The sequence below is a fragment of the Pseudorasbora parva genome, chromosome 2, assembly GCF_024679245.1.
Source record: "Pseudorasbora parva isolate DD20220531a chromosome 2, ASM2467924v1, whole genome shotgun sequence".
NCBI classification, from domain to species: domain Eukaryota; kingdom Metazoa; phylum Chordata; class Actinopteri; order Cypriniformes; family Gobionidae; genus Pseudorasbora; species Pseudorasbora parva.
The window spans coordinates 20,761,700-20,774,525 of NC_090173.1; the positions used below are offsets into that span (position 1 = coordinate 20,761,700).

The 12,826-nt window shown below is 37.3% G+C and overlaps 2 protein-coding genes and 1 non-coding gene across 6 annotated transcripts in view; all 3 read left to right on the plus strand.

The window, feature by feature from the left end:
• chadla (chondroadherin-like a) overlaps nt 1–9,195 on the plus strand; it is a 19,369-nt gene extending 10,174 nt beyond the window's left edge. For 3 of the 4 annotated variants that reach the window (XM_067459409.1, XM_067459427.1, XM_067459418.1), the window contains 9 exons: nt 158–342; nt 3,996–4,190; nt 4,287–4,442; nt 4,701–4,846; nt 4,946–5,184; nt 7,136–7,395; nt 7,503–8,195; nt 8,356–8,522; nt 8,693–9,195. In XM_067459409.1, the coding sequence (XP_067315510.1) occupies nt 184–342; nt 3,996–4,190; nt 4,287–4,442; nt 4,701–4,846; nt 4,946–5,184; nt 7,136–7,395; nt 7,503–8,195; nt 8,356–8,522; nt 8,693–9,035 (2,358 nt within the window). In that variant the 5' untranslated portion in view covers nt 158–183 and the 3' untranslated portion in view covers nt 9,036–9,195. The remainder of the gene's footprint in view (nt 1–157; nt 343–3,995; nt 4,191–4,286; nt 4,443–4,700; nt 4,847–4,945; nt 5,185–7,135; nt 7,396–7,502; nt 8,196–8,355; nt 8,523–8,692) is intronic. The other variant, XM_067459434.1, reaches the window with a different exon arrangement.
• A 170-nt stretch (nt 9,196–9,365) lies between these two features.
• Nucleotides 9,366–9,437, plus strand: trnaq-cug (transfer RNA glutamine (anticodon CUG)). The gene has a single exon. It is a non-coding gene; the product is annotated as a tRNA-Gln (tRNA).
• A 131-nt stretch (nt 9,438–9,568) lies between these two features.
• On the plus strand, nt 9,569–12,814 carry rbx1 (ring-box 1, E3 ubiquitin protein ligase). Its single transcript, XM_067428835.1, has 5 exons — nt 9,569–9,723; nt 11,272–11,350; nt 11,498–11,568; nt 11,682–11,767; nt 12,606–12,814. The coding sequence occupies exons 1-5, from the start codon at nt 9,646–9,648 to the stop codon at nt 12,616–12,618; spliced, it is 327 nt and encodes a 108-aa protein (XP_067284936.1). The 5' UTR covers nt 9,569–9,645; the 3' UTR covers nt 12,619–12,814.
• The last annotated feature ends 12 nt before the right edge of the window (nt 12,815–12,826 follow it).

The following is a 12,826-nucleotide window of genomic DNA, read 5'->3' on the forward strand; positions in this document are numbered from 1 at the left end:
ATTAAAATGTCATGTACATAAATAAATGGACAGGCTAAATTCTTTGCACCTACGTATATAGAAAATACAACAACAAAAACGTTCTACCAGCTTGTCAGTATATTTTTTCCCCATTATGTTCAAATGCACATAATAATCATTGCAGTTTCCATTGTAGTCCTTCAGTTGGAGGAGGTTGCTGCCATGATGCGGATAGTGGCTTGTCTGCTTCTGTTTCTAATGACCTCTGTGCCTGCGGGTCAGACTGCGAAGTGTCCGCGCGTCTGCGTCTGTGACAACACAAAGCTCACTGTGACGTGCACTGGGAAGAATCTCACACATATTCCACCTACTATAAACGAGGTGAGTGGGACTTTCCACATTCATTGAAGAAACCACATGAAAATCATACTTGTGTCTTAAAATAATTATATTAGTTAATTGAATGATCCTAAGAAGTTTGTTTTGCTTAGGCTTCATCAAACAAGCAGAAGATGCATGCCATTATATGAGATTCAAATGGACTCAGGAATAAAGGAATGTTTGAAACTTTATTCCTTTTATATATTTTGGCATCGTGAACTAGAGCCTGGTTAAACCAGACCCTTCTCAGTAGTAACTGAGTGATGATCTGGCAAAGCTTCATAGACAAATCATTTCCAAAGGGGTGTCATCAACAGACGTTGCTCAAATGCCTCTGGGCACAGTTGGATAGACCTAAATCCAATCACAGCGATTGCAGAGCGACTGAGAAACATCTGAGACTGACAGCAATTCTCTGTTTGTGATTTCGAGGAAGATTTTGCAATGGCTTCTGACGACTTTTGCCATTGTTGTAAAATAAATATGATAATAGCTGGTGTCCACCGCCACTCCATCAACATTTTTGCAAAATTTGGAAACCCTAATGCACCTCAGACCGACGTAAACATCTCGGATTGACGGTCGAACAGAAAGCATCGAGCTCTGATCGCCTCTGCCCCCGTTGTAAGGCATTTGTATTGCGATTAGAACGCAATTTGCAATATTTTGAAAATAAAATATAATATTGAGTCTTTGGAAAATTGTGTCTCACTAACTTTATTCAAATTTAGTCATATCAGATGTGTTAGAACATTTTCAGACTTGAGCATAGTTACGCTAGTTAATTATTTACAATTGTTACATGAATGCCAGATCTAGTGTGAGGAAATCACAGAAAGGTCAGATCCAGAGGTGTGTGTGGTGTTACACTCCCTATCCTCCTCATCAGTAGCCGGTGTAATCCACATCTGGTAGCCAAGTGTTGTTCTTTGCTCGGGTTTTAACAAAAAGGAAAAGTTTAAACCGCTTTAAACAGACACGATTCGAAAAAGTGATATTCGACAGCGGCATCCTGATCCTGCTTGTGCTGTTGTCATCGTGTAAAGCCCGACCCAACGTTTCTGATTGGTCCCGCGATTTTGATGGATTAGAAATGGGTTTGGTTTGAATGGGCTCTTTGCCAGACTACTTGCAGGGCAAATCTAAATTGGCTAGAAGTTGTCTGGGTTTTCCCAGGCTACCTGAACTGCCTTTCAGTGTAAAAGTTGTTTTTGTTGTTGTAATTATTAAGCAGTTTAATTTTGTTGATCTGCACATTTCTGATACCTAAAATGAGACACCCTGCGGTCTCGTGACCTTTACGGACACACGCACGCAGCACCCATAGTAAGTCCACAAGACCGAAAACGCACATGAAGTGTGCCATTTGGGACGGGGCCTAAAAGTGAAGTGGAATGCAGCTGTAAGCTCAACAGCTAGAGAATACCCATAATGCACTGTGAGAGTCACGCACTTAATGAATTCCATAGACTGTAAAAGAAATGGACACAGCGACCCCAACGGCGGAAAAGAAAGTCAATTAGAAGCACTCACTTCCTGATGGCTGAGCGAACTGCGCAGTATCAGACTGAGCTTGATGACGTAGATGTGACGTGAGCAACCTGTCTGATAGCTGTAGGTCTTCTAGTAGATGTGGAAAGTGAAATCTGAATCACGTTGTTTAAATATTTTCTCCCGTTGCTTTTGGCTCACTACGGGCTTCTCCCCATTCTTCCCCCTTGACTTTATCAGACTTTATGTCTCCACGTCCCCCCGACTGTCTCATAGACAGTAAAAGATTGCTTCTGAGCGTCTCCTCAGGTCTATACGGTAATTTCTCAACTGTGCGACAGAGTTGCGTTGGTTATGACGCAATCGTTAGCCTATTTTTACAAAAACAGCTTCTACGGGGCGATAGTGTAAGATACAAGGTAACGGAGCATCTTATGCATTGTCGTGTTTCTTTAGAAATAAACAATGGACAAATGGAGTCTTTAAACGCCTCAGATGTAAAGTTATTCACTGTCAAAGTGACTCAAAAATGAATGGGAGTCAATGGGATCCTAACAGCAGGTGATGGCTTGGTTAGCAATGGGTGGAACACTTTCCGAGTGCTAGATTACCTCCTTGATGAATTCCCGCATCTCGCCAGAAGATGGCGCCCGCAGCTGAATCATTCATTTTCCAAACTGTGCTGGTAATATCATACAGCTATAAATTATTTTTTAAGTGATTATTAAATTAATTGTTTAATTACGGTTTTATACATACAGAGTTAATACAATGAACATTTTTTGAGAATCGACAAACTTTGTTAAAAGATTATTAAAAGATTTTGTAAGCATATTGGGTAATAATGTGTGTGTTATTTCTGATGACACAGTGAAACATGCCAAATAGTGCTATTTTTATGATTTATCACATTTTTTATGTGGTTCAGATACAAAAATATTTTGAGTTTCTAATTATTAAACAAATTTCCTTCATTGTATCAACTCACATTTTTAATTTCAATAAACTCAAAATTTTAAGGCAACCAGGTTACTTACTTTTTTAAGTTGAACCAACAAAAAACACCACAAATTTTTTACAGTGTACGTTTCAAATGATTATAATACAGGGAGCACAAACTATGTGGCACTCAATGTCTGAAAATCACTCATTTTATTCACTCCTTCAAGTGGACTAAATTAGTGGAATAATGTAGGGAAAATTGAATGAGGGTATGGGGGCGATTTTGGACACAGCAAGGGTAAGATAATTAACTTGAATAGAAACAGGTGCGTAAATAATCTGAAACCATGGAAACAAACAAGCAAAGGGAACACAGGAAAACAGAACAACTATTTTTTACACGACACCGTTTTCAAATAAAAGTATTTTATGGATTTTGGACATTAATTTACACGACAACAGCGTTTTAGGGGCCTAAAACCACAAGCTTTTGAAAACCTCGAAAGCAAAAGGAAAACCGCTTCTGTTTTTAGTACATCGTTTTACAGTCTATGCCTAAAAGACAATATGGGTGCGTCTCAACCAGCTACTTAGCTTTCTAGGTCATCATTCGTGAATAAGTAATCGTGTACACAAATTAGGACACTGTTAAGGACCCTGGCTCAGACAGTAAAATTGACCCTGGCTCAATACACATTTAAACACCTGACTATTTCCGGTGACATGACGTCCTCATTGTACAACACCACTATACTGGTATTCATAAACTACAGCAGAACTGATATCTTTCTGACATTATTCTTAAATGTTTTTCAAGGTACATTGCTTGTTATATATGTGCAACATTTCAGCCGTTAATAAATTATAAATGTTAGCTAGATTATGTTCATTACCTGTTTAGTATGTTTATGTTGAAATATAATAAAATAATGACTTTATATTTTAAAAGTCATCTATCGTGTGTCATTATGTGTAGTGAGTTGGGTCACATGATTTATGTTTCACGCTTCACAACTTATGCATTGGAAGGATTTTGCAATTAAGATAGCACTTAAAATGGCCGACTCCCTGATCAGTGCCCTGATTACTGACCAAGGGAGCTAATCGAGATGCACACTAAACACATACGTGACACATACCTGTATATGATCTCTTAGCATTATTATAAGCATGGGGATCAACATCTTCATATGCAGTATTTGTAATTCTTTTGATCTCAGATCACAGTGAAATTGGACCTGAAGAGGAATAATCTTGGGGAGCTGGCTAAAAGTGCTTTCAAACACACCCCCTACCTGACCCAGCTGAACCTACAGAGATGCAGTATCCAGTCTGTACGAGAGGGGGCGTTTCGGGGACTTTCTCGTTTGGTGCAGCTCGACCTCACTAACAACAACATTGACATCCTCTACCAGGTTTGTGCCAGGTATCTTCTTTGAGATGTGAAAGCGTGTTCATTTTAGATTTGTGTGTGTTTTTATCTATGTTTTTTACTCTCTCCCCTCCTGTAGGAATCATTTGATGGCTTATCATCACTGAAGCAGTTGTATTTAGACCGGAACCGCATTGAAGAGATCCACCCTGGAGCGTTTGCTGCTTTAAACTCTTTAAACCTGCTCTCCCTCACTCATAACCAACTTGTCTACCTCCCCAACATGGCATTCCAGGTACACTAGTGTTCAAAAGTTTGGGGTCAGTAAGATATTTTTTTTACTTTTAAAAGAAGTTAATAAGTAAATGTTGCTTTGTTGAGCACAAGAGACCTCTTTCAAAAGCATTACAAAACTTACCAGTTCAATCTGAATTAATTAATTTATATTTTGATGGTTGGTATGAAAGGGTAATGCTTTTTTTTCTCTTGTAGACCATTTTGACATATAAATAATTTTCTTCCTGAATAATTCATAAATATCTGTGTCTTCTAGGGAATGTTAAATATCCAGTTATTGCGTTTGAGTTATAACTCCCTAAATAATCTTGCGAACGAAGCCTTTGGTGGTCTTCTTGCACTTACTCACTTAAACCTGGACCATAATGAACTCCAATACTTTCCTACCAAAACTATGACCAGGTAACACACTCGACCACTGAATTATATTTTATTCTGGCACAGAAATTGGCAAACTTTAAACACTGTTTGATATTCTCTGTTTCTCTCTTTTTCACTCAGATTGTTGGAGCTGACTCATCTAGATCTGAGTTTCAACCCCATGACATATCTGGTGGAGGAGAGTGTGTCGATGCCTAAACTTACACATCTGTCTTTGAACCACATGGCCCTGCAGGACCTGTCTGAGTCGGCTCTGTCTCTATCTCCCTTCCTCTCTCACGTGGACCTGAGCTACAACCAGCTCCCTTACATACAGTCCCTCACAGGGCCCTCGCTGCTCACCAGCCTTAACCTCACCGGTAACCATGAATACAGCACTGTGCCAGTGGTCTCTCAGTATTTACTGCGTTACCACGCTTTTTAGTCAATATTATATTTACATAACAAACATTGCAATTACTTGATTATTTATTATTTTGAATGCTTTGTATTCTTTACACACACACACACACACACACACACACACACACACACACACACACACACACACACACACACACACACACACACACACACACACACACACACACACACACACAGCACATTTTTGTGTTTATATATAGAATCAATACAAAATTATATTAATATAAAATTTAATTGTATACACTTTTATAATATTATTAACGTAATTGAATGACAATAATAATACAAACTTTTTTATTTTATATTATTTAACATTCAGCATTCAATTATATTTAAACTTTTAAAGGGATAGTTCACCCCAAAATGAAATTTTTGTCAAAATTTACTTGGAACAAGTTGTTCCAAACCTGTATGAATTTTCTTCTGTTGAAAAGATTTTTTGAAGAATATTGGTAATGAAATAGTTGACGGCACCCATTGATAGTATGAAAAATATGATATATATTAAAAAACATATTATTATTTTTTTAAAATTTATATTTATGAAAAAATATTTCATACCATTATATAGTATGAAAAAATATGATGTAAGTCAATGACTACCATCACCTGTCTGGTTACAAACATTCTTCAAAATATCTTCTTTTGTGTTCAGCAAAAGAAAGAAAGTCATACAGGTTTGGAACAACATGAGGTGAGTAAATTAGTAACTGAATAGTACACAAAAAAACCTAAAGAAGAAATGTGAACATAGGAAAAACTGTACATGCAGTGCTGAAACATCATATATATATATATATATATATATATATATATATATATATATATATATATATATATATATATATATATATATATAATATTTATATATATATATATATATATATATATATATATATATATATATATATATATATATATATATATATATATATATATATATATATATATATATAACTATCTGCTAGTGGATGTTTCATGAGAAGCACCTTCGTTAGAGAAAGTCAAGATTCACCTGGGAGCAATTTACCAATTCAGGACAGATTTAGAAAAAAGTCTAATGGAAATATAGAAAGTATAGAAATATGCTTGACATATTATGATAACTTGTTCAACAATTTTGCATGTAAAGACTTATGCTATGAGCTTGTGCCTAAATGTTGTGGGGGGTGAGACTATTCAATAGAGACCCAATATTATACATTTTGATAAACATGACATAAGCAACTGATAATGTAGGAAACAACAGAGAATTGTACATAATCATTTGCATGGATGTACCAAAGCATTTGCAACTTGTTCAAAGTAATGAGAAACGACTTTTTTAATGTGCACAAGTGACACAATGATGTGAGAATTGAACAGGTAGTTTTGAGAATTTCAATTCTCATCTGAGAAATGTACCAAAGCGACGGAGAAAAACTGTAATACGTTAGAGCCCATAGAATATGGGAAGAATCCCTTCCCATATTCCCAGAGCCCATAGAAGAATCCCTTCTGCATTCTTATCTAAACGTAAAAATCATCTGATCTTACCTTTTAATGGTCGTATCCAACTGGGCTTAAATGGTGTGTTTTGTTTGTTTTTTCCTTCAAACATTACTGCTTTGGCTCTGATGGTCCAATCATACTCATCTTTGATGACTAGTTTGACTGTTTGAAGTAACTATTCCAAAAAAATGTATTGTCTGGATCTCCACTGGGAAGGAAATATAGAGACCGGACCTCTTGGAACTTTAATTGAAAACCCCTGTTGTATATTATCTATATATTATTTACATGTCTGTAATTCTGAAGAGTATGTCATTTATTATTAATTTAATAAAGATTCTAATGATTTTAAAATCAGACTGCAATGTGATCTCTCTCTCAATCATTGTCTTTTAGGGAACCCCATCAGATGTACATGTTTACTGCGAAGGATAAAGACATGGGCGCTGAGCTCAGGAATCAAACTCTATGGGGCCTGTGCTTGGCCGCCACACCTCTCAGATGAACCTCTAGAAAATGTTCAAGAACAAGACCTCCGCTGCAGACCACAGGATGTGATTGAAAAAGAAGAAAAAGGAGATGGAGTGGGCGAAAAGACAGTGCCAACAGTCAAGCCAAAGAGAGAGAGCAAATGCCCAAAGAATTGCCAGTGTGAGGTGAGAAAGGGTTGGAGAAGGGTGGAGGGAATAGTTATTTATTCTTAATGTACTCTAAATATCTCTGTCTCAACTCATTTTCTGTTATCCTTACTCTCACTATCAAGGCTGGAGCTCAGCACGCTACATGTGAGGACCGTGGTCACACTAAAGTGCCCACTGGTTTCGCTGGCAGCACACTTCTGCTTGACATGCGTGGGAACCATTTTCATTATCTACCTCGCAACAGTTTCGCCGGCGTCCCCAAGGTGGTGTCGCTTCACCTGGATCGCTGCAAGATCCATGATATTGAGGGTGGAGCTTTCCAGGGCATGAAGGCCTTAATGTACCTCTACATGTCCGACAACCAGCTGTCCTCCCTGGATGCCAAAGCCTTTAAAGGTGCCCATGAGATCATGTACCTTCACCTAGAAGGCAATAAGCTCACTCATTTTCCTTCTTCAGCTGCACTAGCTCACATTCCCAAACTCCTCGAGCTGCATCTGGAGAGAAACCTCATAGCTAAACTAGAGCCTTCAGGGCTCCTTTCCACTGTCCCTCAGCTGACAAGCCTCTACCTCAACAATAACACCATCGCAACCATAGTGCCAAAAGCTCTGGATCCAGCACCCAAACTGGACGTCCTTCATCTTGGAGCTAATTTGCTAAGGGAAGTGCAGAGTGATGCTCTAGGCCACGCTCCTCTTTTAACAGAGATCCGCCTCTCAGGGAATCCGATTCGCTGGATTGGGCCAAATGCATTTCGGACAGTGGCTGGAAGTCTAAAGCATCTGCACATTGATAAAATGGGTCTTCAAAAGGTAGAGGAGATGCTGTGCTGTTTTATTTTACAAACTACACAATATATTTTATTACATGCATTATTGAATGATAAATAATCAACAGGTAATCTTTGCTTTAACTAATCTCTGTAATGGGCAACGTTCTCTCTCTTTCTTCTTTGTGATTTGTGGTTCATAGATGAGTGCCAGGTCTCTGGCAGGGTTTGGTCCTGGTCTGCTCTCTCTGTCTCTGGAAGAGAATCAGTTGGAGGAAATGCCTGACCTATCACCTCTGACTGGCCTTCAAAACCTCACTCTCAACAAAAATCCGCTAATGTGTGACTGCAAATTGCTACCATTTTATAGGTGAGATTGCACACCAATGAAAATTCATGTCTGTCTGTCTGTCTGTCTGTCTGTCTGTCTGTCTGTCTGTCTATCTATATATCTGTCTGTCTGTCTGTCTGTCTATCTATCTATCTATCTATCTATCATCCATCCATCCATCCATCCATCCATCCCGCTCTTTCTTTCAGATGGTTGGAAAGAGCGCGTCTTAAGGTTGAGGCTGTGTGCGGTTACCCCCCTGAACTGCGAGGCCAGTCTGTGATAGAGGCGGCCATCTTTAAGAACTGTTCTAAAGAAAATACTTGTTCCTTCAATGAGACCACCATCCTCATCAAAGCCCCTAAACCCAACAAACACAAACTCATCCAGACCACAGCAAAGGCCAGACTTATACCATTTGAATCTAATCCTAAACCAGCAAAGACCAAACTGACAGCAGCACCAAAGAAAAATAAGTCTAACAAACTCAAACAATTCCAAGCCCTGAAAACAACCAGGCCTAACAAGAAAAAAAGAGGAAAGCAACCATGAATTATCAAGGAAATGTGTCATCGAGTTTTTGAACTAAATGTATAATTTACTATGTGGTAGTATTGCTGTTGTGGTTGTATTTGGTTATGAGTAAAGCTAACAAATATATAAAGTCAACACTGTATTCTGTATTCTAATTTTTTATTCAGAACATAATTAATTTGTATAATCCGTGAACCAGTCTAGCGAAAGCTGTTTAGGCATATCTTTAAATATAAAAATGTGTATATTCAAATAAACCCTTTATTTAAAAAAAAAAATGTGTTCTGAATTTCCTTACAAATCTATTTTGACGATGTCTACACATATGAGGAATGTAACAAAATGACTGGTTCCATGGTGTAATGGTTAGCACTCTGGACTCTGAATCCAGCGATCCGAGTTCAAATCTCGGTGGAACCTACTGTTTTCCATTTACCACAAAACAGTGTAGTCAACTTTAATCTGGAAATTCTGGAAAAAACAACAATTTGTTATTATATTAATATGGTTAATAAAAGCAGAATTCTAAAAAAGACATAACTTTTCTTTATTTTAATCATAACCTATCGCCGATGATTAAACTAAGAACGATGTCACTAATTCTCGCGAGAGCACACCATTAGCAAACATGGCGGCCGCGATGGATGTGGACACCCCAAGTGGAGCCAACAGTGGGGCCAGTAAGAAGCGTTTTGAAGTGAAAAAGGTAACCGATTGTGAAGCCAATGTTAATGATTTGATGTTAGTTATACATACATATATATTTGTAGTCTTCTTAACATTTAAACTCTTCCATAGCGGCGTGATTATAATCCCCGGTTAGCATTAGCGGCGCTGCTCTTTCACATCATCATAGCATAATTTTCAACCGATGAATGTTTTTTATTTTATTTTATGATTACAACCAGCTTTTAAAATGTCCCGAAAATATGTAGAATCTGATATCAAGCAGACACGTGTAACCTGGCCGTTCCTAACACGTTTTATTTGAATTCTAGTAAATTTTGCGACGTAATCCGAGAGATTATTAAACCAGGCCATTAGAAATGAAACAGATGAAATCACTCAGAAACCGTGAGCTGCCAATCTACACAGTTTTTGGACGCCATATGTGGGCTCCAAGCGTTGCATCGTTGACTCCAATAATCAAATGCGCCTACAGAACATTCATTTCAAACGGGTTTGGGCTTCGTCTGATTCTAACACTTTGAACTTGTATCAGTATAGTAACGTTAAATTGCCATGTTTTAAATATATATATATATATATATATATATATATATATATATATATATATATATATATATATAATTTTTTTTTTTTTTTTTTTTTTTTTTTTCAATAATTCATTGAACCATTCAATACCATGGTATATATTAACGTATAATTACATATTCTGACTTTTCCCCTTTAGAATTGTGAGCTTTTTTTTTTTTTTTTGCAACTTCGAGTTTATATGTCAATTCAGTTTTTTTTTTTTTTTTTAAGATATTAACTTTCATGAATTGAAAGTTTATACATCACATTGTTGTTGTCAAGGCCATTTAATCTAGGACCAAGAAGATACCAAGACCAAAGTGTGCTAAAACCAAGGCTGGGCGAGACTGAGGAAAGAGCAAGACCAGAAATCCTTAAATTCATAAAGATTCACAGAGCCTGAGAAATAACTTATTTTTAATCAATAAATCAAATTAGAATAATACACTATATAGAGCTGTTACCAATAAAATGAAATCGCTAATCAAAAAATTCCTCTTTGCACTGCAGAGGTGGTACAGAAGATGCATCTAAATTGGTAAATTACAAATGCATAAATAATAATAATAATAAAACAAGATTTATTGAATGTTTGTATAGAATCAATATATAGTTTACAGGCATGCTCAAATTTTGAAAATGGTTCTCTTGCTCTTGAGATGTTTCTTAATTATATCACGTTATAATATAAAAATCCAGATCTTGTGAGCATTTGTATTGACCAAGACCGGTCTCGAGTACTACAACACTAATATCACAATTCTGACTTTTCTTTTCCTCAGAATTGTGAGACATGAACTAGCAATTGTGAGATAGAAAGTCACAATTGTATTATTCTGTAGCTGAAACAAGCGTGCGTAATTAAAACACACAATTTATAGAAAGATACATATCTAGTTCCACCTGAAACCCCACCCCTAAAAGCAGATCATACCAAAGAGAGCAAATTAGAAGAGCAAAAAGAGACTTCTTATTGGTTGAACTGTTTGCTTTGCAGTGGAATGCCGTGGCTCTGTGGGCTTGGGACATTGTGGTGGACAACTGTGCCATTTGTAGGAATCACATTATGGATCTCTGTAAGTATCAACTCCCATTTGGTCTTTGTGATCTTTTAATCTGACCGCATTAATTTGTTTCTTGTTTAACACACTGTGAACTGCTATTAAGTCAGTTGTCATGATCCTTTAAGTGCAGTTCATTTTTAACACCTGCATTTCCTTCAGGTATAGAGTGTCAGGCCAATCAGGCTTCAGCTACATCAGAGGAGTGTACAGTGGCCTGGGGAGTCTGCAATGTGAGTATTAACACACACACACACACACACACACACACACACACACACACACACACACACACGCCTTGAGGTCTGTTCATTTTGGTCCTAACTGTGTGCTTTTGGCTCTGCAGCATGCGTTTCATTTTCACTGCATCTCTCGCTGGCTGAAGACCAGACAGGTGTGTCCCCTGGACAACAGAGAGTGGGAGTTTCAGAAGTAAATACATTTTTTCTTCTTCATTCAAAGAGTGTTTTAAAGGTTTAGTTCACTTCAAAATGAAATTTTCCTGATCTTTTACTCACCCCCCATCTCATCCAAGGTGTTCATGTCTTTCTTTCTTCAGTCAAAAGTAATGTTTTTTTGAGGAAAATATTCCAGTATTTTTCTCCACATTAGAGACTTCTATGGCAAACAAAATGTTGAAGGTCCAAATCAATGCAGTTTCAAAGGGCTTCAGAGGACCTGCACGATCCCAGTCGAGGAATAGGGACTTATCTAGCCAAACCATCAGTCATTTTCGGAAAAGAAAGTCGATATACTTTTTTGTGTGTGTGAAAATGACGGATGGTTTGGCTGAGATGTGATGAGTGTAAAATATCAGGAAATTTTCATTTTGAAGTGAGCTAATCCTTTAATAGAAAAAATCTAGTTGATGTTAAATGCATAAAATGGAAGTTTTGATAGTCTTTACTTCCCTATTGTGACATCTGATTGTAACGGCTTCTTGAACAAGACTAAATTTAGGGCGGGACTTGATTTTGTGGAATCCCTTCTCTGGAATTGATTGGATGGTTGTGGTTTGCTATGACTGTGATGTCATGTGAGTGACAGGTTGTCCTGCCCTTGGGCCAGTAAATACATCATGAGAGAAGAGATACCGCTGCAAGAGGGAGAGGAATTTATTTTGATTAAAGGTTACTTAAGTTTCCCCCCCATTATTAGTATTTTCTAGAACGTTATCATTGGAAAGTTGCATGGGTGTTCTTGACACGTCATTTGTTGGTTGTAAATATTCACTTTGTTGTTGCTGATGTAATTTTGCTCTGTTTTTCAGGTATGGCCATTAGCAGCGTATGGGCGGCCCACTGTTTGTGCTCCAGATCCAGGATTTGCTTTTCTTCAGCTGCATTTTTTTTTAGATGTCCTCATTTTCTCTATCCCTGTTAAAGACCATTTGGTCCGCATTGGAATTATGCTTTGTTTTTTGTTCTGTGCTGTGTGCAGCAAAGCTGTAAATTATCATTAAAATCCCTCTAAATACAACTGACATTTCCA

Excerpts from the sequence above, each read along its gene's own strand:
- rbx1 (XM_067428835.1), top strand. The coding sequence starts at position 9,646 with ATGGCGGCCGCGATGGATGTGGACACCCCAAGTGGAGCCAACAGTGGG. Across the intron at positions 11,351-11,497 it reads GAATCACATTATGGATCTCT|GTATAGAGTGTCAGGCCAAT; the intron begins GTAAGTATCAAC and ends CATTTCCTTCAG. Across the intron at positions 11,569-11,681 it reads TGGCCTGGGGAGTCTGCAAT|CATGCGTTTCATTTTCACTG; the intron begins GTGAGTATTAAC and ends TTGGCTCTGCAG.